At 59.0% G+C, this 25,701-nt stretch overlaps 1 protein-coding gene across 1 annotated transcript; it reads left to right on the top strand.

Moving 5' to 3' along the window:
- Nucleotides 1–1,703: 1,703 nt before the first annotated feature.
- Nucleotides 1,704–2,561, top strand: IER5 (immediate early response 5; the record flags this gene model as incomplete). Its single annotated transcript, XM_082003249.1, has 1 exon — nt 1,704–2,561. One exon carries the CDS (start codon nt 1,704–1,706, stop codon nt 2,436–2,438), a length of 735 nt encoding a protein of 244 aa, XP_081859375.1. The 3' UTR covers nt 2,439–2,561.
- Nucleotides 2,562–25,701: the final 23,140 nt, after the last annotated feature.

A 25,701-nucleotide genomic window follows, 5' to 3' on the forward strand; every position in this document is an offset into this window, starting at 1 on the left:
GGGCTTAGGCCAGGGTGTTGCCGGCCCTCTGAGGCGCGGGGAGCAGGTTCGGCGGGTCTGGAAACCCTCGGTTCCCACCGCCGGGGCTCGCGTCCCTCTCTGTCCTCCCACGCCAGGCCTGGAGGGGGACAGCCCCACTCTCTACAGCTGGGAGAGGCTCGCCCTGGCGCGGGCAGGGGAAAGCTGGGACCAGCTGTTTTGGCTGGTGTTTTGGCTGTGTGGTTGAGCAAGCTCTGATCTAGTCTTTTAAAATGGAGCATGGCAGGTTTGTGCAAGAGGAGGTGGACATTTTGAGATGTCAGCCACCGGGTTGACATGCCGTTGTGTTCAACATCCAGAGAGTGGCATTTGAGGTTTTCCAGCTGCTCTCGAGTGGGAGGAGAACATGCATTTGGTCCAAGTGTGGGTGTTTTGGGGGGAGCTCCTGCTGTCTCAACTACACCTTGATGTGGCTGAATCTTCACTTGGTTTTTGTTACTGCTGTGACCAACCACTCCCTTGTCCTTCCAGCAAGCCAGGATATGGTGGCAGATCCTGCCGCCACTAAAGCATCACGACAGGCTGTGGCTCTCCTTTGGAGGGTCAGCAGATGAATCCCTTGGAAAAAAAGGGATGGAAGCGAGTTGTGTGTCAGCTGGGAATGGAAACTGATACTCGGGGGGCAGCACATTGAACTTCCTTAATTTGGGGCCCTTTCACTTCTTGCCTCCTCGCAGATGATGGTTGCTCCTTGGTGGAAGAAGGAGGGTCCCACTCCAAGCTCTGAAACACCCCCTGAGCTTTCTTGGCAGCTTCCCCGGCGCCTGGAGCTGTGTCTGGGGTGGGGTGGCTTGTCCCCTGTGGCCACACCAGCTTTCACAGCTACAGCAGAGCGAGGTTTCAGATCCAAAACAACATGCTCCAAGCTGCTGCGGTCCCCATCAGCCCTGGAGATGCTCCTGGCCTCCCCCATCCTCCCTTGTAGCCTTTCCCGCTCCCATTGTGGATCTTCCTCTTCTTCGTGGGCTTTCTGGGGGTATGGGATAGGGCAGGGATGGCTTTCTCCTCAACCTCAGGGCAGATTTTCCTTGAAGTCCTGAAAGGTGCACTTCCCCCTCCAGCCAACACCAGTTCCTCCTCTAACACGACAAGATGGCCGAGACCGGTGCTGAAATTGGGGGAAACGTTTCTAACCCCCACAAAACAGGGGTCGGTTGGTTGTTTTCTTCTCCCTGCCCCCCCCGCCCCGGAAATTTTTCAGTTGTTTTGGCCAGCATTCCCACTGCTGCCTGTCGGTCTGATCAAGCCGATGTGGGGTGCGGTGCAGCGGGGGTGCTGCCAAACGGGGCGTGCGGCAGAGCCCCGGGTGCTGTCCCTTAGGCCGCGGCCGGAGGGGTGAGACCCACCGGCAGACGTGTGTTGGCGTTGCCGCTTTAAGAGCTCTCTCCGCGGGACGAGCGTTCGAACCCGGTTCCCTGCCTCGCCATTGGCCGGCGTCGGGCGCGCGGGGCCCAGCCGGCGGTTGGAGCGGCCAGCGGGGCGCTCCGATTGGCCGGGGCGGGGGCGGTATAAAAAGTGGCCGGGCGCGTGGGCTCGCCTCAGTCGGCGGCGCGAACGAGCGGCGTGCGCGGGTGGGGTGCGGGTGGCAGGCGCAGCTTCCCCACGGCACCGCTTCCCCACGGCACCGCTTCCCCCCTCCACGGCCCGGCGCCCTCAACCGCCCCATGGAGTTCAAGCTGGAGGCTCACCGCATCGTCAGCATCTCGCTGGGCAAGATCTACAGCGCGCGGGGACAGCGCGGCGGCCTCAAGCTCCACAAGAACCTCCTGGTGTCGCTGGTGCTGCGGAGCGCCCGGCAGGTCTACCTGAGCGAGCCGGGCTGCCCTCCCGAGCCGCCCCCCGCCGCCTGCGGGCCCCCCGAAGAGGAGCCCTGCACCACCGCCTGGGCGGCCGGCGAGCCGCCGTCCCCGCAGGACGAGGGGGTTAGAGGCGGCCCGCGGCTGCCCGGCGCGGCCTGCGTGGGCCCCCGGCCGCGGCGCTGTGGCTGCGGCTGCTGCTGCTGCTGCGCGGCGGCGGGCGAGGGGACCCGCGCCGAGTCCGCCCCCGCCGCCGCGCCCCCGCCGTCACACTGCCCGCGGAAGCGGAGCGCCGGCGAGCGCGGCCCGGCGGGCTCCCCGGTGAAGAAGCCCCGTCGTGAGGTGGAGGAGGAGCCGCCGCCGCCAGGCGAGCAGGAGGACATGGAGACGGGCAACGTGGCCAGCCTCATCAGTATCTTCGGCTCCAGCTTCTCGGGACTGCTCAGCAAGGAGCCCAAGGGCCGGCGGCGGGCAGCCGTTGACGGCGGCGAGGTGGTGGCGGCGACGCCCGCCGAGACAGCGGCCGAACCGGGACAGATCTGCTGCGACGAGCCGGTGCTGCGGACCCTCAACCCCTGGAGCACGGCCATTGTGGCCTTCTGACGCGCCGGCCGCACAGACTTGCCCTTCACCTCCGTGGTGGTGGGGGGGGGCCTGGGCGACGTACGGCCAGCCGGACCGAGAGGTGACACCTCCCCTACCCGCCCCGCTCCTCCCGCGGCCCCGGCCCGGTGGAGGAGGGCAGCTGCCGCACGGGAAGGGCCGCGGGGCGGTGGCAGTAGGAGCAGCAGCAGCACTTCCCCCTTCCCCGCCCGCCGCCGGCACGCCGGGCCGCTCGGCCGGTACCCGCCCTGGGAGCGCCCCCGGCTCGGCCCTCCCGGAATTCCCCCCTCCCGGCCGGGCCGGCGCCCGGGGGACTCTCCCCGGCTGCCGCCGACGGCGGGGACGGCCCCACTGGGTAATATTTTAAGCTTGGAAAGTATTAAGTTTATTAAATAAAGTCTCTATTTTGGAAAGGTTTAGGTCAGAACTATTAACATGGTGCTTTTTAAAAGTGTTTATTGAGAGAAACGAAGTTTACAGACGCTCTGACGGAAAGTCCTTGAGCCTGTTTGTGAGGCTTGGTAACTCCTGGTCTTTGTTGTATAAAGGCTTGGGGCTCCTGTAGGGATTTTTGTACAGTGTTCTCCTTCAGTGATGTATCTTGTTTTGTATAAAATGTAATTCTACGTGTACAACACGTATTAAATATTTTCAACTGTATGCGCCTGGTCCCTGTTTGTGCCCCCCCTGCACCGGGGAGGCAGGGAGCTGCGCAGCCAGCAGCCTGGGTGTGGTTGCTGCATGTCTGTGGCTGGATCCACCCTGCCTCGCCAGAGGCTTGGGCTGGGTTTGGAGTCCAGCTCCCCTGGGAGCCAGGAAGAAAGGGAACTTGCTGTCGGCGTGACCCGGCGTCCCTTCCAGGTTCTCCCGCTGCTGCTGCTCCTCGTCTGGCTGCGGCCCCTTCCCGGGGCCAGAGCTGCCGTGGCATTTTGAAGTCTTCCTCAAAAAGTACCTAAATGTGCACAGTCGCTCTTGTCTGTGGGTGGAAAGCGGTTGCTAAATCCCAGAAGAGCAGCTGCACGCAGTCCCAGCCCTGCGGTTGGCCTTCGGCCTCGCCGGCTCAGAGGTGCGGGCTGAGAGGCTGTGAGCAGATCCTCCCCGGACGCAGGCTGTGCTTGCCGCCAGCTGCGACTCTGCCAGAAATATTTTTCGGCGTCTCCTGTTTGCTGTTATTTGCAGAATAGTTAAAATGATTAATATCAGGGTGGGTTTTTTTCTTTCATTATCAGTAAAACTATAACTGGGTTAAAGTTCTTGCTCTTAGGGGTGGGGAGAGAAGTTTGGCCTCCGCTTCACAGTGACTGGAGCGCCCCGAGGCGTCGTAATTAGCCTGAATTGTAGGGGAATTTTTTTTTTTCCCCTGCTTCTTGCTGGGAGATTCACTAGAGGCTTCTCTGCTCCTAATTAATGAACTTTTCAACTGAGGATTGCAGCTCTGGCGAGTCAAGGAAGATGTTTGTGTGGTGTGAAACACAGCCTGCTGTATCTGGCTGAACCTTGGGGGCCTGGCTCGAGTGGGAGAGCTGGGGAGTGATGTGGGAGATGAGCCATGACCGACATGAAGCTTTCTGCTCTCCACTTTTCTCTGATGTGGCTGAAATAGGCTCCGCGTCGGGAAGCGGCGCTGTCCCATGCGGGGGGCACTGGGCTGGGGGTTTTGCACCTTGTTTCTGAGAGAACTGGAGGTGTCAGGCTTGGTCCTGCCGGAGCACTAAGGTGGCAACGGAGGGAGGACTTGCGATAGGGGAGAAGCTGTCTGGTCTGGGGCAGCGTGGAGGGAGCTCTGCTAGCTTGTGTACAAGTTAGTAGCTCCCTATTCTTCTGTAAAAGCAAAAGTCCTACCAAATTAATTTTCTGCATAATTGCCCTTAATGGTGACATACAACTTGAGCCCGGTAGGCAACACCAAGGAAATTGCCTGTGATGAGACATTTTTTTCCACTTGATGACCTTTGGGAGGTGACAGGAAGGGTCTGTCCCTGCTTCGCTTGTACAAGTGCTCTCCAGGAGAACCCTAACAGTCCAACAGCATGGCCGTCGGATGGGAGACAGCCCATGGGGTCCTCTCCAGTAAGAGGAGAGCAGTGGGAGGAGGGAGGTGTCTTTGGAGGACTTTTTCCCCCAGCTCTCCTTCTACTCCCTTGCAGAACGCCCCACTCTGAGGGTACAGGTTGCTCTCGTGGGTCAGAAGCTGGACTGGGGGATGGAAACAGCCTCCTGCTCCCGTACGAGCACAGCTTCCATCCCAAGGCCGAGGGGGAGCAGCTTTCAGTCCCAGCTCCTTGTCCGCCAACAGCATCTGTGTGGAAGTGGATGGTTTTGCCCAGGGCCTGTAGTCAGCTCCTGAGTGCTGTAATGGCATGGGGGCTCTCTCGGCCATCAGGGAATGGATCAGGAGCAGCTCGGTGTATCTGAAGGTTTTTCTGGGCGCCCAACTGCTGGGAGAGCATCTGGTCCAGTTGGTTTGTGTGGCCGCGACGTCCCTGTGCAGACAAGTCCCAACCTCCCTTTGGCACAGATCACCGGCAGCGCTCATATCTATTTTGTCTTCCAGAGAGGAGTTGTGCAACAGCTTAATTGCTGTTGGCCTCTGAAAAGATGGCAAAGACTACCCAGAGATGCCAACGCAGCGCTCTGGCTGGTGTGACCTCTCCGTGGAGCTATCTGTGGTGAGCAAGTTCTCACCTACCGGCTGATGACCACGGTGCTGTGTCCCCGAAAGACCTGGTCCAGCTCCATTGGCTGCCGGAGCCATCTCTGCTGAGCCAACATACGCCTCGCTCCTGGGGCTGCGTTTTTATAACACGGGGGGTTTGCTCCCCGCGATGTGCGTGTCCCCGGGGAGCTGCAGGCTGCTGCTGCCGAGGGGGCTGGACAAAATCACCCAGGCAAGATAGCTGCCAGTGGGTTTTGGCTCCTTAGAGAGGGTCTGCACCTCCACTGGAAAATGAGTGTCAGATTGAAAAAGACCATAACAACGCTGTGTTACTTTTGGGATCAATTTTTCTGCTCTTTTCTGGTTTTTTCCTCCCCTGGTGTCTTTTTTCTTTTTTTATCACTATAATCACTTTTACCTAAAACAGGGTCTGTTTTCCTTAACTCGTCTGTTCTGTCATGCTGCTTTGATCCCTGGACTTTCCCTTCTGCTCACAGGTGCTGCCTTTTGGTTGCCGCCGAGGTGAGGGTGACGGGATAGGACAGCTGAACAGCGCAGGGGGAATAAGCTTGAGGAGAGGCTAATGGCCCAAATCTGCTGCCCAGGCCAGTGCCGATGGAGGGAAGAGAAGTGCATAAATAAGCCAGATAAAAATAACAACTTCCATCACTTGGAAGAGAGAGAGTGACTCCTATGGAAACTACCTCACGGGGTCGAGGAGGATATGACTTAATGGCAAGATGGCAGGATCCTCACCTTCCTATAATAGCAACGAGCTGTTGGAAGCGCTCTCCCGGGGTGCTGCAACCCCCCCCAGCTCGGGTTAGGTCCCCTGAGAGCCCGGGAGAGCAGAGGTGCTGGGAAAAGCCCTTAGCGCAGACGAAGGGTGGGATAAATGCCAGTGGAGGGAGCCGGGAGCGCAGTGGCCGAGCTGCCCAGGATGCTCGGGGAAGAGGGCAAGCAGCAAGCTTTCACTTTTTTTTCTTGCTGTAATCAACAAGGAGCGCTCGCCGGTTGCAGCTCCGGGGGGATGAGCTGCGGCTTTCGTCAGGGATACCTTCTGGAGAGAGGGAATGATTTAAAACCGGCTCTTGCCAATAAGGGAGCATTAATGGTGTGAATCATCTCGGCCTTTGGAGGGACGGACGTACGTCTGGCGCGGGCCAGGTGCCAGCCAGAGGAAGCCCGTGTGGGGCCGGGGCTTGAAGGAGGCTCCGGATTTCACTCCGGATTTCACTCCGGATGCTCTTGCTCCCCTCCTGGCCTGATGTGACCCGGTTTTACCCGCCCGTCCCTCCTCTCCTGGGGCAGGGGAAGGGGAGGAAGGCCCTGCACGCTCATTGCAGCAGCGTCCTGTGTCAGCGCTCAGGAATCCGGCGAGCTGCTGGGGGGGAGGAGGGCGGCAGGCCAGCGCCATGGGGCTGCGTGCCTGCTGGGGCCTCTCCCCGCCCCGGGAGCCGTGGGGCACCGGAACAGCCCTGGGGCGGGATGCTTTGCCAAGGGCTAAACCCCAGGGCAGGGTTTTTGGGGGGAGGGAGGGGTGCAGAAGTGCTGTGGCGCAGCACTTCTTGCTTAAATGATGGTTCAAGAGGCTGGGTCGAGGCACGTCGGGATCCCCCGAGCCCTCGTGCCGCTGCGGGGCTCGCATCTGTCTCCAATGTACTGTGCTTGCCGGCCGTGCTCTGCCAATATATATTTAGGGTGGGTGGAGGGAGCCCCCTCTCCGGTCCCCAGCGGGCTGGGGGGTGCTTGCCGGGCTGCGGGGGCTTGTCCTCGCCGCTCTCCCCGGGACGGGCTCGGTGCTTGGCTGGGCAGGGTGCTCCCAGCCCGGGGGGAGCTGAGTGGGGGCAGAGGGAAGGCGGCGAAACTTGCTGGCAGGGCTGAGCCCGCTGGCGAGGCTCGCAGAAAACCCCGGGGCTTCTTCCAAGGAGCATCCAAGCACCTTCGTGAGGCTGGAGCGGGGCAGAGAGAGGGGTCGGCAGCTAGAAAGGGTGGGTGGCAGGGGGGAGAAGCCGGCTGGAAGGTACCCGGAGCTGCTTTGGCACGGGGGGACCCCGACGGAGGAGAGCTATTCCAGGCCAGCACGGGTCCCGGAGGCAGGGGCAGGGGCAGGGCCAGGCGAGCGCCGGGACGCAGCGACAAACAAAACCAACTCCCTTCTCCCGCTCTTCTGGTTGTGATTTCTGCTCCCGACGTGCAAACCCTGCGGGCCCCCCCTCCCCTCCTTCTCCCCAGCCGGGCGAGGGCTGGGCTGGCGGCGGTAATGAAATGCAGAGCTGCCTGGGGGAGCGGGGCGGGGGGGGGAAGGCTCTGTTTGAGGTTTTGTGCCTCTGGTTTCTTCGGGCCCTCTCTCCCAGCGGGGTGATTTATTGGTGATGGAGCCTGGGGAGAGGGGGAGGGAAGGGCTTGGAGCTGCAGGCAAATAGTCGTGTATTTCCTGAGCAGTTGTACGAGGGGAAAACGGGAGGCGAGGACGGCCGGTTGCCTGGGCAGAGGCTGTAGAGCATCATTTGCTGGAGCTGAGCTGTCCTGAGCTTGTCCCCGTTGCCCCGAGGTGGTGTTGAGCGCTTTGCACGCCAAAGGACTGGCTTTGTGGTTGGATGCGCTCTCCCTCCACCCCAATTGCCCCACCTTCCCTCCATCCCGGTTTCCCTGCTGGGCGGGCAGCGGGATGCTGAAACCTGCCTGCGGGCAGCTGCTCCGGATCGGCTCTTCTGGCCCGGCCCAGCCCGCAGGACTTGCTTCTCCGGTGCAGGCGAGGGGAACGGTTCATCTGTTTTTCCGGTTCCCAAGCCGATGGAGAAGCAGAGGTAGCGGGTGCCGCTGCCTGTTTTCGGGCACCCGCGTGGAGCAGTGCTGCAGGCACTGCCGGGCTGCACCCGCCTGGCTGCAGATGCTTTTGCTGCCTGCAGCTACCCTGGCTCAGCCCGGCCTTTCCCTTAAGCCAGGCTTGGGGCTCTGCTGCGTTGCTCTGGCACTGCCAGCAGCAAGATCTCCCCCCTGGGCAGGCTGCTCCGGGCGTTGCAGGGTGACCTCCTGCTTGGGAGATGCAGGCAGGGCTGCCTCTTGTTCATGCTCGCTGCTCTGCTTGGGAACGCATGTGCTTTCCTAGGCAGAAGGTCTCCTCCTCCTCCTCCTCCTCCTCACCTCGGCTGACAGCGTCTGACCTCAGCTGTCGTCCCGGGTGGTGCAGGGGATTAATCTGAGCCTCGGGACAGGTTGAGGCATGTCCAAGGCGGAGGAGAGCTGCATGCGTACAGACACAGAGGAAGGAACAAAAACAATTCCCAGGGAAATATTTTCCTGCTGCTTTTCCTGGCAGCGGGCAGAGTGGGAGAAAAAGACCTCGCTGTAAATTGGTTGCAGGAGACTCGAGCCCTGGATCCGCTTTCCCTCGGCCTCCAGCACCCCATGAAGCTCAACCCCAGACCCCCGCCGAGAAAACTGCAAAGGGTGCTCTCCCCCCAGCCCGCTGCTCAGCATCCCCGGGCTCCGCTCAGCCAAGGCATCGCCCCCGACACCCACTGCCCACCGAGCTCCGGGGCGCATGGAGCCAACTCAGAGCATTTAAAACGCAAGGGGAACCTCCCCACCCGAGGACGGCAAGGCAGGGTCTGCCGGTGGACTCTGCCCTTTGCCTGCTCCGGCCTTGGCCGCTCTCCTCCTCCTCCTGCTGCGGCTGTTTGCTTTGGCAAGCCCCGGTTTCGCCCCGCCAGCAGCGTCCGGTGGCCCCGGGTCAGGCGGAACGGGAGGGGAAGCCGGAGGCGCGGGGCAGGGAGGGTGCCTGCGGGGAAAGGAGAACAGGGAGGGAAATGGAGAAGTCGATGGCCGGCGGGGCGGATGGGGCACGCCGGCCCTGCCATGAAGGGCAGGAAGGACGCGGCTCACGCGGAAATCTGGAGGGTGGGCTGGGAAAGGCAGGAAAGGGGACCAAGGGCAGGAAGGAGGGAGCATGTCTGGAGTGGGGTGCGGAGGTGGGAGCCCCATGGGTGCCTGCTCCCCTCGCCCCTGGGCTGGGGGTCCGGCATGCCGTGGTGCCCTGCTCCCCTCCCAGGGGGGACAGAAGGATGCGGGCAGCGTGGCACAGGCAGCCAGGCAGCAGCGGCTCCCCCCGCCCCGTCCCTCGCGGAGCTGGGGTCCCAGCCAGCGCGCGGCTGGAGCATCACTGGAAAAGAGTGGGGGGGGGAAGCGACTGTTTCGGCAGCAGGAGGCAGAGAAATCCCCGCTGGCCGCGTCCCGCTCAGCTCCCCAGGTTTGCTCCTGAAACGCCAGCACCGAGCAGCACGGGCAGGTGGGCTTTGCCAGCGCACGCGGTCTCCTCCATCCCAGCTCCCTCCATGCCGCGGCGTGCCGGGGCTGAAGCCCCGAGCCAGGAGCCACGGCAGGAGGCGGGTTTGCCCCCGCGACGCGGTGCTGGGGGTACCAAGCATCCCTGCCTTGCTGCGGCCGGGCGGAGAGGGGCCGCGGGAGCAGTGTTATGTCTCCATGGCAATGGGGCTGCTATTTTTCAAGGCAGGAGGAATTTATGTGATTTTTTTACCCGGCACCGGCCCAGGGCAGCGTTTTACGAGAGCTGGAACGCAGCATTGCCAAGCAGCCGCAGTGCTGTGGGGACGGCGGGACACGCAAGGGGCACTGGGCCACCCTCACCTCTCTGGGGCGAGGCCGAAACCCCCGGACCCCAATCTCGCCCCTGACCCAAGGGCTGAGCACATTGGCAGCCCCCAGGGCAGAGCCCGCTGCCCCTTCGCAGCCCCGCTTGCTCCGGGGGAATATTTGACCCCATGGACCCTTGGCACGGCGGAGAGGCCGGGAGGAGCCGCATCCGGAGGAAGGCACGGCTCCCATGGGAAGGCAGGAGGGACGGAAGAACGGGGAGGGGAGGGAACCGGGGCTTTTCTTCCCTCCTCTGTGCTGCGGCTGGCCGGGGAGGGTTGCAAAACGCTGGCTGGTGTTTTCAAGCTGGGATTTACCCTGTGCGGGGCTGGCGGGGCCGCGCTCCCCTTCCCGGCGCGGGCACCCGGCGAGGGCCGGTGGCAGCACCCATCGGCAAATGGCCTGTGCCACTTGCTCAATCGCTGTGGGTGGCGAGTGGCCCTGCCCCGTGGCTTTTGTATGAACGGAAAGCAAATGTCAGAGGGATGTAGCCACCGGCCGGAGGGAGCTGGGTAAAAGCCCCGCTGGATACTCACGGCATTGTTCTCCCATCCTTTCTCAGAGCACGGCTCTATCTCTAAAGGGTAGTGCCAGTGAGCCCGTTCCAGGGCGAATTCCTCCCCGCCTTATCCTTGCTGAGCGTTTCCAGGGAGAATTGATGCATTTTGTGTTAAAGAGCCAATTTGCAAGGAAGCGGCTGGGGCCACGCACGGCTCCTGCTCGCCTTTCTCCCGGGCAGCGCCCCGTGCGCGCTGGGCTCGCCAAAATTCCCTCCCTGGAAAGGGCAATGGAGCCAGCGTTTGCCCTTGGCTCAGGAGAGCGTGATGCTGGTGGTTGGTGGCCAGGCGGGGAGGGACCGGCCGCCCCGGGTTCAGGGCGCTGGCACGGGGCTGACTGGTGCTGGGAGAGCCGCGGGAGACACTTTCCCGGGGGGTCATGTCTGAGCAGGAGGCAGGGCTGTTAAAAATAAACAGGGTGACAAGTGGCAGGAGGAAGGAGCCGCCTCTCACGTCCCCGCAGCCCTCCTGGGGGAAGGGGGAGCGGCTGTAAGGCGGCGTGTGCTGCGCGGTGAGCTGAGCACGGAGCCGGGCTCTGATCCCGACCCGGCCGTGGCGGCAAGGTCGGTCCCGTCCCAGGTCACCCCAGCGCCTCGCACCCCCGCTCACAGCCTGCTCATTCCCTCTCAGCTTGCAGTGGAAGCCCGGCAGGCCCGGTGATGGATTTGCGCTGCAAAAATGTCACCTTACAGGTTGGCCAAAAAAAAAAAAAAAAAAGAGGGACGCTGCACTTTCCCATGCCCCATGTTGGGACATGGCGGTCCCCTTCTGCTTGACAGCGTTGGCGAGGGGCACCGGGTGGGCTGCCAGCAGAGGGTGGGCAAATAAGAGTGCGGTCCACCCTGCAGAGCAGGCACGTGCTGCTGGCGAGGAGGTGTCAGGCGATGGAGCGGTTTGGATGCCCCCGTGCCACCACCGCCGGCTTGGGGGCAGCTCCCCGGGGGACCCGAGCTGGGAGCCGGCACCATTTTGTGCCCGTGGCAGCATGTTCCCCCGTCCCTGCAGCTGCGGAGGTCCCGGTGCTGCGGCCAGGCAAAGCCCGGCAGAGCTTGCCGGGTGGGGAGAAGCTCCGGAGCGCCGGGAAGGGTGGCCGTGCGCTCAGCTGTGGCTCGCTCCCGCGCTCAGTTTGTGGGAACAAGGACACTGCCCCATCCATCGTCAGGTGTGCTTCAAAACGCTCGGCCCCGGGGGGGGGATTGCGGCTGACAGCCCTGCGCCTCCCAAAACGCGGCGGCCAGCTCGTTTTGCCAGCGGGTGCATTAGCGCCGAAGGCTGCGTCCGTGCTTTGGGGCCAGGCTTGGTGCCAGAGCCATCCGGGAAAGTTGGGCTCAGCCCCGACCCAGCCATGGCCAGCACCCTGGGATGCAGCTCACCCAGGAAAGAAAGGCTTCGGCAAGAAAAAAAAGGGACTATTTCCAACGCTGTCACTAATGTACAAATATCATCAGAACCTTTGGGTGTAATCCTTGGTGACTGTGTCCCGCTGCTGCCTGCTAAGCCCTTGGGGAGAAGATGTGGGGAAAAGACACGACCTAACTGGAAGCGGGCTGGAAATGGAGCTCGTCTTATTTCGTTTCCTTGTACAGCAAAGCCCTCTCGTGGAGGTTGGCAGTAGCTTGCCAGAGAAAAGCCGGCTGCTGCGATGTGCTGCTTCTTCCCAGGGATACCCCGTCCCGGGACACCATCCCCTGGGGTCCCGGGGACAGTCATTAACAGGGCTGTCCAATGGCCTCGGCCTGGGAGCGCATGGGACAGACCCAAACGCGCCATCGCACCCCTGAAGTGCCCGTCGGCACGTCAGCTTCGTACGTCTGTGTTTCATCTCGTGGGAAGTCTCGGGTTTTTCCAGAGAGCTGCTGAGCCTGCTCTCCTGGCTCTGTCAGGCGCTCGGCACCCCATGGGGTGGCCCAGTCCCTCAATGTCTGCCTTAGAAAATGGGAATGGTTGTGACTTTAGCTTTCTTTATGGGCTGCTGCTTTTAAGGACAGCTCAAGACCCTCCCCACTCTGTAGCATCTGTCACTGGGATGCTGAGATGGGACAGCATGTGCTTGCTCTGGGGCTGGAGCTGCCTGGGTCTGCTCCAGACCCCCTGCGCATTGCCGTGCCCTCAGCACGGATCATCCCAGGGGCCGGCAGCGGATGGTGTCAACCAGCTCCTTGGGAGAGCGGCCAGAGCGGCGAGGGGCTCCGTGTTACCCCACATGCCCTGGCTTGTGGAGCCATCGCTATCCCAAGGTGTTGCCTGAGCCTTATTGACTGCAGCGTGTCTCGGTTCACCTGGGAGCATCGGGGTTAACAGCGGCATTAACCAGCAGGGTTAACCCCCGGGCTGCCCACGCGGGTGTGAGCAATGCCCCGTCACTCAGCATCTCTGCTCCTTCGCCCAGCTTGGGTTACCTGCTTGCAAGGAAGCTCTTCTCCCTTATTTGGGGGAAAATATTTTTTTTATTTTTATTTTTTATTAAAGTATTTTTAAATTATTATTTATTTCCCTATTTTCCCCTCTTTGGCTCTTTAAATCCAGCAGAGAGGAGCCATCGCTTCACCTGCAGAGCTGGCTAGCTGATGGCAGGGTCCTGAATCGTTTCACCTGGGCGAAACCCACACCCTATACCAAAAGCTATATTTAAGCTCAGCCCAGGGCTCTTGGTTCCTACTTGGCTTGGCTGGGGGGATACTGGGCTGTCCTGCTCATGTGGGGGCCCTCCTTGGCCCTGCCCGGTGCTTGGAGGTGGGGAGCGTGGTCGGACTGAAACAGCATCTACTGCCCTGCTTACAGCTGAGGATGAGGAGTTCGGGTAAGGTTTGATCCTGGAAAATGTAGGCTGTGGGGCTGGTGGGTGCTGTGCTGAGCTCTGGGAGTCTTTCCCATGTGCTGTGCTGCTGGAGCTGTGGTCCTGTAACTGCTGTAGCCTGTTGGTGCTGACTGTAGAGCAGTGTCCTTTCCCCAGCTATGTATTGCACCCTATATAAGTGCCTGGGGCAGCAAACGAGTAGCCCTAAGGGTTTATTTGCATTTTATTTTGAGGTGCCATTTAACGGTCACCTTGCCCATACTGCTCCCTTGCGAGCCCCCAAGCCCTGGTTTCATTCCAGTCTGAGCAATTGCATCCTGCTGCCATCAAATGCCCCCCCCCTGCTGCTCCCAGCCCCCTCCTCGCTCTCCTGCGGCCCCCAGTGAAGGGGTATTTTCTCCCTGGGAACCCCTTTGGAGCTGCTGGCAGGAGCTGGGCACCCTTCCACCCCAATCCTAGCTCTGTTATGGTGGTGGGCGAGGTGCACCCTTGTGCTTTGGGGGCACTGATGCCTCGTGACTATTAAAACCCATTGAATCCTCCGGAGCTTGGCTTTTTCTTTGCGCTGCCCAAGCGCTCGATTCCCTTTGTCCTGAGTTTAATTTCCCACATTGGGTATGTTTAAGTAATTTTTCTTGCACTTCTAGTTACACAAAAATTGTCGTGCCGCTTGCATGTAAATGGTTGCCACCTCCTCGCCTGGGGGCTGCCTGGCAGGCTGCGTAAATATTTAGTGTTTCTGCTCAACTGACATCAGCCTTTTGGTTTCTCCAGCCCACCTTCTCTGCCGGCGCTGCGTGTGCCGGGGCGTCAGTGGGGGCTTGTTCCTCGGTCCCCGCGGGTGGCTCCGGGGGCTGAACCGCACCCCACTCGGGGAGATGGGTTAAATATCGCTAGTGCATCTGGGTGAAGACTGGGTGCGTTTGTGTGTGTGAGGAGCAAAGCGATGCACAGACTTGCTGTAACGGTGATGGGGAGCAGGTGATTTTTTTTTTTTTTTGCGGGTGGGTTGTTGGGTAAGGCTTTGCTGGGCTGTGGAGGGGTGCAGCAGGGCTGTCCGTGGGTTTGTCTCCTGTGGAGCATCCCCTGTCCCCAGCACAGGTATTTTTGCTCGGGGCCGGGGGGTCCCGCAGCAGCGCTGGCCCCTGGGTGCTGTGTGCCCGGCCGCGTCCCCTCGCCCTGCGGAGCTGGGATGTGTGTCCGCGGTGGCCGAGCCGGCAGATGGGGCTCCTGCCCACGGCGAGCTGCTCCGGAGGAGGCTGGAGAGCTGGGCATGCCTGGGCAGGCAGTGCTGGCGGTCACCCAGGGATGCTTGCTGGCCCCCGTCCCTCGTAAAGGATTTTTGGTCCATTGCACAGGCTTTTTTCTTTTTTTTTTTTTTCTTCCTGATTATCTCGCAATAGCTGAACCCAACATTTCCTCGAGGCTTTCCTTCCAGTGCTGAGCCTGGTCGCACACATGCTTTCTTGGGGTGAAGGAGTCCTTGACCTCCCGTTGCCTGGCCCAGTCTCCACCGCTGAGCTGCTCCTAACCATGCAGTGGGGAGGATCTGGGGCGAGGGGCTGTCTGGGGGACCCTTTCCACTGGATTGGGGGGGGTCCTCATGGTGGAGTTGCACGGGTTAGGGTTTATGCAGCGAGTTGCCAGGTCTCAGTGCTGTCGGGTGGGCGTCTCCACCCTTGGCAGCGGTGTCGGCGCTTTGTGCTGGGCTGGGTGCTGGGAGGACCGGGTTAGAGGGGAGATGTGCCGCTCCCTCAGCTCCCGGGCAGGCTCCGCTCCGCCAGCGCTGGAGCGTGGGCTTGCTATCTGTTTGGTATCTTCTCCTCGATCTTTTTTAAACTAAAAGTGCTCTGCAGCCAGGCACTTGCGATGGACCAGTACAAGGCTGTTCCGTGAAGACTTTAGGTTGGGGGGACCCTGTGGCTGAATGCTCGCACCCCATGATGTCCCCTCTGCTCCTCCTGCCTGTGGCCATACAGGATGTCCCACCAGCAGCAGCTACCCAGCTTCTTGTCTGCTGTAAAAGTACCCAAAGCCACCTCCGGGCACCATGCTCTCAGACCTGTTTCTCTGCAATCCAGGAGCCCGGTTGCTCCAGGGTCTCCCTGTCCCTCTCCCCCATGGGACCCTGGCACCCTCCCACCAGTTGCCCCTCTGTGAGTGCCCAGACGCAGCACTTGTTTTAATTCTTCAGCAGCATCTCCTCCTTGGATGGATAAATTACCCTCTACCATCTCCAAAGTAATAAAATAAAAATCTCATGGGCATAGAATGAGTTGATTGAAATTAATGATTGTCTTGTCTTGCTCGAGCTGTAAAACAGCCTCTCCGAGCCACTGTCACTCCTGGCTCCTTGCTGGAGTATCTGGTCCAGATACACAAGCTGTGTGGAGTGGTGGTAAGCCGGGGGGCTCCTTGCTGTGGGGTGCTGTGGATTGTTAAAAAAAATAAACCTGAGCTCAAGATATGGTGGAAAAGCCTGGAAAGAAAAGACCATGGAAGGCTAGTAAATAAAAATGACCCCCTGCTGAACCTGGGAGAGCGTTTTGGGGAAGCATCGCTGTGCGCTTGCCCTGTTCTCATCCACTTATCTAAGCATGCTGGCTGTGGCTGGAGGTGGGGTGATGGGTTAGATTTGGTCTGTGCAGCCGAGCTGTCCTTCTAGGTCTGACGATATCTGGCCTCCTGCTTTCTGCCCATGCTGCTATCGTTGGGTTTGGGCTTGGCAGGAGCTTGTCGTTGTGCTCTGCTGCGATGTTTGCAGGCTCTGAGAGCTGGGGGGGGTCATCGGAGGCGATGGCATGCGTTGGGCTGGGGATTGTCTTGGTGATTCTGCAAGTAAGAAGCAACTCATTGTTTTCAGAATCATTACGGTTGGAAAAGGCCTCTAAGATCACCAAGTCCAACCACCAACCCGACACCCCTATGCCCACTAAACCATGCCCTGAAGTGCCACATCTACATGTTTTTTGAACACTTCCAGAGATGGCGACTCCACCACCTCCCTGGGCAGCCTGTGCCAATGCCTGACCACCCTCTCAGTGAAGAAATTTTTTCCTAATATCCAATCTAAACCTCCCCTGGAGCAACTTGAGGCCATTTCCTCTCGTTTTCCTCTTGTTTCATTAACTAGCTGCAGGTGAAGGGCTCCTGGTGATGACATGGCATGTGGTTGGGCATCCTAGAGGATTTCTATGCCTTTCTGAAGCGTAGGAGATGGGGTGCGGAGGGATGGGTGCTCTGGGAGGCAGTGGGCCACTAGCCCATCTGTTTCTTCTCCTGTGCATTTCTCCTCGCCGGCAGCGGTTGCGGTGGATTTGAGCAGTCATTTTTCCCGGCTGCTGGGGGTGACAGGCGCTGCCTTGCATGGTGAACGCGGAGAGTCCCTCTGAAAATATCTGGGAAGGTCTGCCTTCCTCATCCCCGGCAGCGCTCGGGGTCTGAGCCGGGACAGGCTGCTCGTGGAGCTCCACAGGAGTGCCGAGGGGTGGCAGCTTTGGGGTTTGCCTGGTGATCCCCCTGCAAATAAAGGGTGGCTGAGAGGGGCTGAGCAGCTCCACCAACTCCCAAATATGTGCCTGAGGGAAGGGGACCTGCGCAATACACCCTCCTGCTCTCAAGCTCCTGTCATTTGTCCTCAGAGATGGCCAGTGCAGTGCCGCGTACACAAGCCAGCGGCAGTAGGTTTTAGCCAGGAAAGGCAAGCTCCTCCCTGCCCATCCCAGCCCTGTGAAGAAAAGCTGCATTTAGCAATTTTCCTCCCTCCCTCTGTGCTCCCCTGCTGTAAGCGAGCAGAAAGCTGCTGCAGCAGGAACCAGATTGCTCCGTGAGGGCAATTTTCGATGCTTTTTTTTCCTGCTGTCGGCTTTTTTTGACGTGTGGGTATTCAGAGCTCCTGCGCCAGTACTTGCCCGCGTGGCATCTCAGCCCACCAGCCCCTCTGGAGAGCTGCCCTGCGCTAGGCACGGCCTCTGGCAGCGAGGGGAAGCGCGTGCGCGCGCACTGGGAGCACTGGTGCCGGACTGGGAACGCAGCGCGCGGAGAGCAGGCTGCTTGCCTGGGAGGCGCTGGCTGTGTTTTAGGACGCAGACCTCCTGCTCGCAGGGATGATAAGGTCTACTGGCGCTGCGGGGCGGTGGAAACGGCCTCAGAATGAGCGTGGGTACAAAGAAAGGTGGAAGGGAAGAGCGAGGCTTGGACTTGCCTTGTCCCAGGGTGGCTGGCAGCCCTGCTCTCGGGGCCACTCGTGACAGACGGTGCAATTACTGCAGCACAGAAGAGTTCCTACATCTCCTCGGTTTCCCTCTTCTGACGAAACAGCACCCAGCCTGTGCCCTGGGTAAGGACGCCCAAATCCCTGGGCAGCAGCTCTGGTGGACACCCCTGTGGAAAGTCACCCTGGGGAATGTCTCTTGCCCCCGACCCCGGCCAGCGTGGATGCTCTGCACTGCGCATGTTTTGTTTGCGGCTCCCTCGAGTCCTTGCTCTCCATTAGCTGTGTGGTGACGAGTCCCGCAGGTTAATTGCATATTGTATCTAAAAAAAAAACCCCAAACAAAAGAGAAGATCTGTCTATTGTTCTAAACTCATTGTGCTCCGGTATGAATTCAGGGCTGTTTTCGTTGGCTTTTGTTGCAATGGAGGCAGCAGAAGCACTCTGAGCTCCACGCCTCTCATCCCGGTGTTGCTCCCTCCTGCACCCCTGCTCCCCTCAGCCTCACCATGGCCAGGAGCTCTGCAGTCGCCTGATGCCCAGGTCTGCTCCTTCTGTGTCCCCAGTGGAGCGGGGATGAGTGGTGTGCCAGTCCTACCTAAAGCTGAGGTAGCTTCCCCAAGCACCAGTTGAGCGCTGCTGGAGCCGATCCCACCGCAGCAGCTTGCGGAGCCCAGCGCCGTGCTCCTGCCGCTCCGGGGAACCTCTGCGGCGCTTCTGGTGATGACACCGAGGTCTCCTCCATCTTCTCTCCAAGCAGCTTCTACACAAGAAGTGCTCAGCAATGTGTGTGCAAACCGGCTACTGCCTTGGCCGGAGGATCATCATCAAGAGATGTCGCCCACCCTTACGCTGCTCATGTACCTGGGCTGTGTGGTCCCAGCCACCGCTGCTCCCCTGGTCCCCCTGTGACCACAGCTCTGGGCTCTTAATGCCACCAGATGCTTGGGCTGGTCCCTGGTACTGAATTTTGGGTGTGCTGATTGTCTCTTGTTCCTGTTTTGTACTGGGTGTCCTCGTTGGTTTCTGATGGACGGATTCAGCTTACGGCTTAGGAGGCTGCGTATTGGGTTTTCTTAACCTCCTCTTGAGGGAGTTTTGGGCTGAAGTGTTTGACAAATTCAGATAAATTGCAATATTCTGTCTCTTTCTTGGAATTCTTGCTGTGAACTACCTGCAGCTTGGAGAAACATTTCCAATGCAAAAGGCCTTCTGGTATATGTCTGTTGTGGGTTCTCCTAAGGACTTGTAAAATCCTGCTTTTATGATTAAATCTGCTTTTGTGGCTGTAATGAAACTGCTTTGTGGTTACTTGGACCTTTCTTAAAGGTGGAGGTGATGCCTGCTATGACATGATCTTCTGGTGCTGTGGTGTGAACCCCCTTTGTAAATGCAAAATTGGACTTTTTTTGGACATAGCTGTCTATGGAGCAGGGTGGAAATGATTTTGCTTGGTGCCTGAGGCACGGGAAGCCTGCAGACTGCCTCGCGATGGGCACGGGGGGAGCTGGGGAGGGGGAGCACGTGTTTAAGGGATGTGGATGAAAATCCAGGCTGCATCAATTTTGTCTTCCTTGAGCTGACAAAACAGTTCTGCATTAGAAAATTGCAGCACTTCAGCACCCAGCTGGCCGATAAAAGGTGATTATTCAGTACCCTGTGATTATTCAGTGCCCTGGGGGTCCCTGAGGCCATATCTGCTGTTGAGATGGGGAGGGGTCTGTCTCTCCTGGGCTCCCGCACCCTTGGAGTGGTCTTGGTCCCTAGTAACCCGAAAGGGCTTTGCAACCTTGATGCTTCAGAGCCTGGCTTAAGCCTTTCGCAAGCTCTGCCTCGCTCTGTGCCCTTTCCCTCGGCAGGTGAGCAAGGCAGGAACCCCAAAGCAGCTGGCAAAGCCCTCCCTCGCTGCGTGACATCCCCGGTCTGTGGGCAGAGGCTTTTAATGGGATTTTGGGTGATGGCTGCCTCCATCTGCCTTTCAGCTGTAGCAAGATGTCCTTTCACGGTCTGCGCCTGCCAGGCTTTCTGCTGCTCTGGGGTGTCCCGCTCGGCTCGGTACTTTGGCAGCATCTCCTTGCGGGGAGTAATTAGCTCGATGCTGGAGCAGTCGAGGTAAATGGAGGGGAGCGTGATGCTGCCATGTGCCATCGGCGGGGATGAGACCCCCCCCCCCGGGGGCTGGCCAAGCTCATCCTCTCTGCCGGTCGTAATGACAGGCTGGCCGGGCAGGAGACCCTGTGGGCAGGATCGCTCCCGGGGCGGGGGAGAAGGCAGGAGAGCCACAGCTTTCCCTGCAAACGACCCGCCTCGGGGCTCCAAAGAAGCTGACCTTCATGCTGGGCGATCCCCTGGTCCCAGGCTGGGGGCAAAAATGGCCCTTTTGGGTTTAAAAGATATTTTTACTAAAGCAATGGGCTGCCCTTGGAGGCTTGTGCCCAGCCTCCTCCAGGGAGGGCTGTGATGTGCTGGGAGGCCTTGGGGTGCCTGTGCACCCACCCTCCGGGAACGTGGGGCTGCAAGAGATGGGGAGAGCCCCGGGCTGCAGCAGGAGGGGTCTGGGTCGGGGCTGTAGCTGCCTCACGGGAATTGGGGGGGCTCTGGCTCCTGCTGAAGCCAGCCGGGGGGTTTGCTTCTCTGTGTGGTGGAGAAATGGGCTCGGAGCATTGGCGCAGCTCTGTTGCTGACAGTCGGAAATAAGGAGAGGAAAAAGTACCCCCCGTGGCGCCCGCTGCGGAGCGGGGAGGAAAAAGGAAATTAATGTTCTCCCTGGGCTTTTTCTGTGGGGATAAGAGAAACAACAGGAGCAGGAAAAGCCAGGAGAGGAAGTGATTCATATGTTTAATTCGCCCTCCGCATCCTATTATCGCTTTTGCCGCGTTCCGCGGCCCCGGCGCAGATCCCTGCCCCGCGTGTGCAGCCGTTGCTTCGCCCGGGGCGGGAGGCGCAACGAGGAGGGTGATGAGCATCCTTCATCTGCGGGGAAACTGGATCGTGGGGTGGGGAAATAGCGCTGCTGGCTGAGTAGGGGCTGCGCTGAGCTTTCCTCCGTATTTCTTTTGAGAAATGGGCAGTGGAGAGGGGAGGTGATTCCCTGGGGGACATGGGATAAATTGCGCTTCAGCCCTGGGGCCATCCTTGGTTCTTTCCATCACAGTGTTGGGCCCGTGACAAACACCTGGGTCATCTGCTGCTCTAACCCTCAAAGGGTTGTATTTCGGATCTCTAGCAGTTTTGGCAAGGCTGGAGATGGGTTGTGCTGGGGCTTGGGGGCAGGAAACCCCCCAAATGGGGCTGAAGCCCTGGGGGTACCCTCATATGGGGTGGCTGTAATGCTTTGGAGCTGGTGGGGCTCAGCAGGCAGTTTTACAGTAGGGGTGCGTGTGCATATAATGAAATGGAAGCTTTGAGATCAATCTTGTGCAGAACGCGTATGGTATAGCGTAGTCAAGACAGTGCAAGGGTTTGGGTTTTTTTTTAATGTAGGAAAGAGTATTTCCTTTTAAAGGAGCTTGGAGCTGCCTCCTAGATACCCCTGGTGTGCTTAGCCTCGGTTGCTGCATGTCCCTCCAAGGCTGGGGACCCCCGAGGGCTGCCGTGCAGACAGTCCCCTGGAAGGGCAAAACTTGTTACGGGCTCTAACGTGTTCCCAGGGGCAGGTAGGAGAAACACGGGCACTTGCAGGGAACCAGTTTTCTCACTGGTCTGTAGAATGGCAAAGGTTGATGTTACTGAGGTGACTGGTGATGAGCCCTGCTGTCCCCAAGGATGGGGACCTAGTGCTCATTCCTGAGCCCTGCATCCAGTGGAGAAGGAGAAAGGATGCTGGAGAGGAGAAGCTGGTCCAGGCTCCTGCAGCCCAAGGGGCAGCAAACGCAGCCCAGCCCCAGGGTGGTTTGAGGGGAGACCACGTCTGCGTGGGCACAGCAAAACCTTGAATGGGATCCAGCGGATCGTGGTATCAAATCTCGCTTAGCGGATGCGCTGTTCTGATTCGCGTCAGCACGGCATAGTCCGTCCTAAATAAGGGTCTAATTTGCAACTGTCTGGGCTGGGATTAAGTGGATGGTCTGCCCAAATACAGGGCACCGATGGGATCACCGAGCGGCTGTTGCTCGTGCCAGCCCGTGCTGCTTGGGTACCGCCAGCCCTGCGTGTGGATGTGCTCCTCTAGCCGGGGTTTTTGAACAGTTTCCCAGCAACAGTTTCCTCAGCTCCTTGCTGCCTTTGGCTGAAAACTGCCCAAATTTGAGCTGCAAGGGAAGGTGTGGGGGGAGAAACGGGCAGCGGAGCAAGCCGGCTGTAGCTTCTGAAATCCTGGGATTAAAAGCTGAAGCTTCTCACTGCCTCCTCAGAGCAAAGCCATCCGCTCTTCTGTTTTTGTTTGTGGTGGTTTGTTTTTTTTGCGACAGCTCCGAATCTGATGGGCGTTTTCTGCTGTTTCTTTGGCTACCAGCTTCCCCCTCCCTCTGCGCACCTGTAGCTCACGGGAGTGCCGTTTCCGAGGTGGTGCAAGCAGCCCTGGGCATCCCTAAGGTGAGACCCAAGGGAAATATGGAGAAGCTTTCTGAAGCCCTGCCCAGGTGAGGGGGGTCAGGGTGAGTCCAGCAGCTCTGGCAGCCTGGGTGGCTGAGGAAGGCAGAAAGGGAGGTGAGAGCAGAGAGACTCTGCCAGGCTCAGCTCTCGAGAGCAATTTCTTTTCTTCTTGTTCCATTGCTCAATCCAGGTCTGAATTTTTAGATTTTAAAAATGGTACAGCAAGTCCTGCTCTCCATCAGCTGGGTGACAGGCTGTGCTCAAAGCTGGTACCTGTAGGTACCCATCGTTCTTGTATTTCCCCTGTCATCTTAAAATCTTCATTCTCCATCTAGTCTTGGGGCCGCAGATGCCCTCTAGGCATTTAAATCTGGACTTCATCACACCAGACTTTGTCCCAGAGTAGCATGTAGAGATGTTAGCCCTGCCTGGGGGGGTTCAGTGCCCGTGCCCAAGGCTGGCCATCGCCCGGGCCCACCTGCCTGGAAGCAGCATACTCTTGCACTCTTCCATGTCCCTTAACTACCGATATGTCGGGTGCTTTCGTTCTAGGTACCTTGTGCCCTGCTGGTACCCCAGCTGGGGCAGCCTGGGTCCGGAGCAGCAGGCTTTCCGCCCCTCTTAGGGAGTCAGTTGCCCCTGGGCTACCCCAATAGCCCATCCCAGCATCCTGCTGGCCACCGGCTGAGGAAAGCTGTGGTGCCTTTCTCTGTGCCGTTACAGCTGCAGGCTGGTGTTTTTCTTGATGGTTACCAGCTTCCCCTGGATTTAGCTGGATGGTCTGGGTACAAAGTTCCTCAAAGCCTTGAAATCTCATTTCTACTGAGAGAACTGTATTAAACCTGATGAGAGCTGGCTCAGAGATCCCAGCTTTCATAAATAGAGTAGCTGGCAGCCGCTTCTGTAAGGCTTTAACGCTCCTTGTAAATAGCTCCAGCAAGCAGAAGGGGAAGAGCCACGTACAATAGCTGTGGTTCGGGCTATGCGCCGGTTTAATGCGAGCGGCTTGGGGCTTAGATGGAAGCGCTGGGAACAGCAGCTCCGGCTCTGCAGGCAGCTCCGGGAGCGCTGCCGCAGCCTCCTCGCCCATCGCTCCCCTCCCTGCTCCTGTCCGCTGGGCGAACAGCCCCCCGCTCCGCTCCGGCCCCCCGCTCCCCGGGGGCAGAGGCGGCGGGCGGGATCCGTGTGTTTATGGAGCCTTTACTTGCGTTTGGTTTTGCCCCAGGTCGGGCTCCTTGGGGCTAAAATGTGAATTCTCCTCCGGGGAGGGGTATGGTGGAGACTTTGCCAGGTACCTCTCTCGGGGGTAGCGTGTGAGTGTGCGTATGCAAAGGCTCTACCTGTTGCCCCGGGAGTGTGATGGGGAGAGAAAAAGCACAGTTTGGCGTAGAGGAGAGACTGCTCAGTGACTGGGATTGAGGTGAGCTGTGTCAGGAGGAGAAAGACTCCAAAAAAAGCTATTCAGCATTACGAGCTATTTCCCTGTTGCTCATACATGTCTCTGGGTGCCTCCTGCAGCGAGAAGACCTCCCTGCCTGCTGGCAGGAGGATCCCGTTTGGATCTGTTTAGGCGTTATTTCGCTAATATTGTTGTTTATCGTGTGTTGGAGCCGTGCCTCAAATCCCGAGCAGCCCTGAGGAGTGCGGCTGCGGGGCACGGTGCGTGCTGCTCCGCTCCCTGGGCAGGATCAGCCCCCACCAAAGCATCACGGGGCTCCCTGGGGAGAGCCAGCGGCTTCGCTCAGGGGGGTCTTTAGCTTTCTTGGGGTCTTCATGTAAAGCTGGGGCAGGCTGGCAGCGTGGGGGTTATCTAAGGACCTGGGGTGATGGGTGCGTTAAGGTTGTTTTGCAGCCACGTGGCTTCAAATCCAGCGACGGGGGCCGGAGCCCGCCCGGCGAGCCAGTGTCTCTCACAAGCCTTGGTTTTAAAAGCTTGGAAAACCAAATCCGGTTTGTTTCGGGATATCAAAGAGGGTGGGAAGGATGCTGCGTCTCTCCCGATCAAAGCAAGGGCATTAGGCTTGAGCTGCCGAGCCGCGGGACGTCCCCAGCGAGTGGCTTTGACTTGGCCCAGGCGTATCGTGTGGCTTTTGAGCTTCATGTGGTTCCCCGAACTGGAATCGGGGGTGAAGATCTTGGTCCTTAGAACTTAGTTCAGAGAAGGCAGAACTATTGAATGCTGACTTGGTTTTCTGAGATAAAACTAGGTTTAATTCATAAGAGATTGCAAACTTGCTGTTTACTGCCACCGAAGAAGATATCGAGCCCCCTCCTGCCATCTGCTGAGGGTGAATGTTTTATAAGGGCAGATACATACAATGTGGAGCCAGGAATTTCAGCAGGACTGGCTGAGGGCTTCTGTTAAATGGTGGCGGCCCTTAACGCTGTGCAAATTCCGGGGGCAGTGAGGATTGCGATGCTCATCTTGGGCCAGCTTGCACCCCACAGACTGGGGCACGTCAACCTCCCAAGGTCAAACTTGGTTGAAGAAACGCTGAACGGCTGAGTCTTGTCTTGCCTGTGGGCTGGGGGTGGGTGTACTCTGGTCAACTGGTTCTGCGCAGTTCTCGGGACGGGGAAGCGGTGGCCTCGGAGGGGAAAACCCACCAAGCCCTGGCTGAAACCCACCTGGGTGAGCCCTGAAGAGCAGGTGTTGAGGGAATTTGCTACTGCTTTTAGTTATTCTCTTGGAATAACGTGCCCCATCGGGGGGATGCTGAGAAGGTAGTTTGGAGCGAATTCAAGAGCACGATTAAAGGTTTGTTAGGAAAAGTGCCACACAGCCAGGGACCTGGTATATTTGGACTGCTTATGGGGAGGTGACTTGATCTCTGGCCCTTAAATGCTTGTGGCAGCTCTACGGCGAGGACTTGCCCATCCTGCCCGAGCACGAGGTGTGCTTTTTGGAGGAGATGGGAAGATGCCCTCCGGATGATGGACCTGGGGGCAGTGCCGCGGGGCTGCCCGCCCTGGGGACTCTGGCCCTGTCGTGCCTCTCTCCAAAACCCTCCTGATCAGCCGCAGGTTTCGGATGCGGAGCAGGGGTGGATCTGGGGAGGTACCTTGGCTGGGGCGTTGCTGAGGGCACCAGCAGCCTCCTGAGCAGTGGGAGCAGGTAACTGGGCAGTGCAGCAGGAGCATCCTTGGTCTGCTCCGGCAATGATGCCCCAGGGCACTTGTTTGGGTTGGCTTTCCCACGCCCGTGGGTACCCCGCGGCTTTGCAAAACACCAGGCTATTGCAAGGAGCTAATTGACTTTCCATCGGATCCTCGGGTCTTCTTGTGAGTTAAATGACTAAAATGCAGCCGCAGTAAACAATGAGCAGTTGGTTTCACATGGCTCCCTGTCAAAAATCCCGAACTGGAAAGGCAGGAAAACAAACAATCAGATTGGAAAGAAATGGGTTTTTGGCACCGGTTCCTTCCGTGTTGACTGGGCTGTGAGACAGACCCTGAGAAATGGCTCAGATTTTAGTCAAACAGCTCAGACGTGAGTTGGGGGGGGGGGAAATGGATAAAAATGTGTGTTTAAATGCAGGCACCTGCAGTCAGAGAGGAGCAGAGCAAGGGTACGGCACTCTGCCTGCTTTCCGGATGGCAGACACATTTTAAACACGAGGCGTAGTTATACCCTGGGTACTGAAGCAGAACAAGTGCCAGGGAAATAGATGCTTCAGTTAAAAGAAGGGAGTTTGGAAATTGAGAGCAGCATGTGTTTCGTAACCTGACTATAAACTACAGGTCGGAGGTGGAGCAGCGGCAGGGCAAAGGCGTCTCCTCTGCGGGCTCAGCTTTCCCCACGGCAGCGTGGGTCTGCCCCTTCTCTGGTCATTAACCTCACCGACAAATAT

The sequence above is a fragment of the Phaethon aethereus genome, assembly GCF_964289735.1.
Source record: "Phaethon aethereus genome assembly, chromosome: 8".
NCBI lineage: Eukaryota > Metazoa > Chordata > Aves > Phaethontiformes > Phaethontidae > Phaethon > Phaethon aethereus.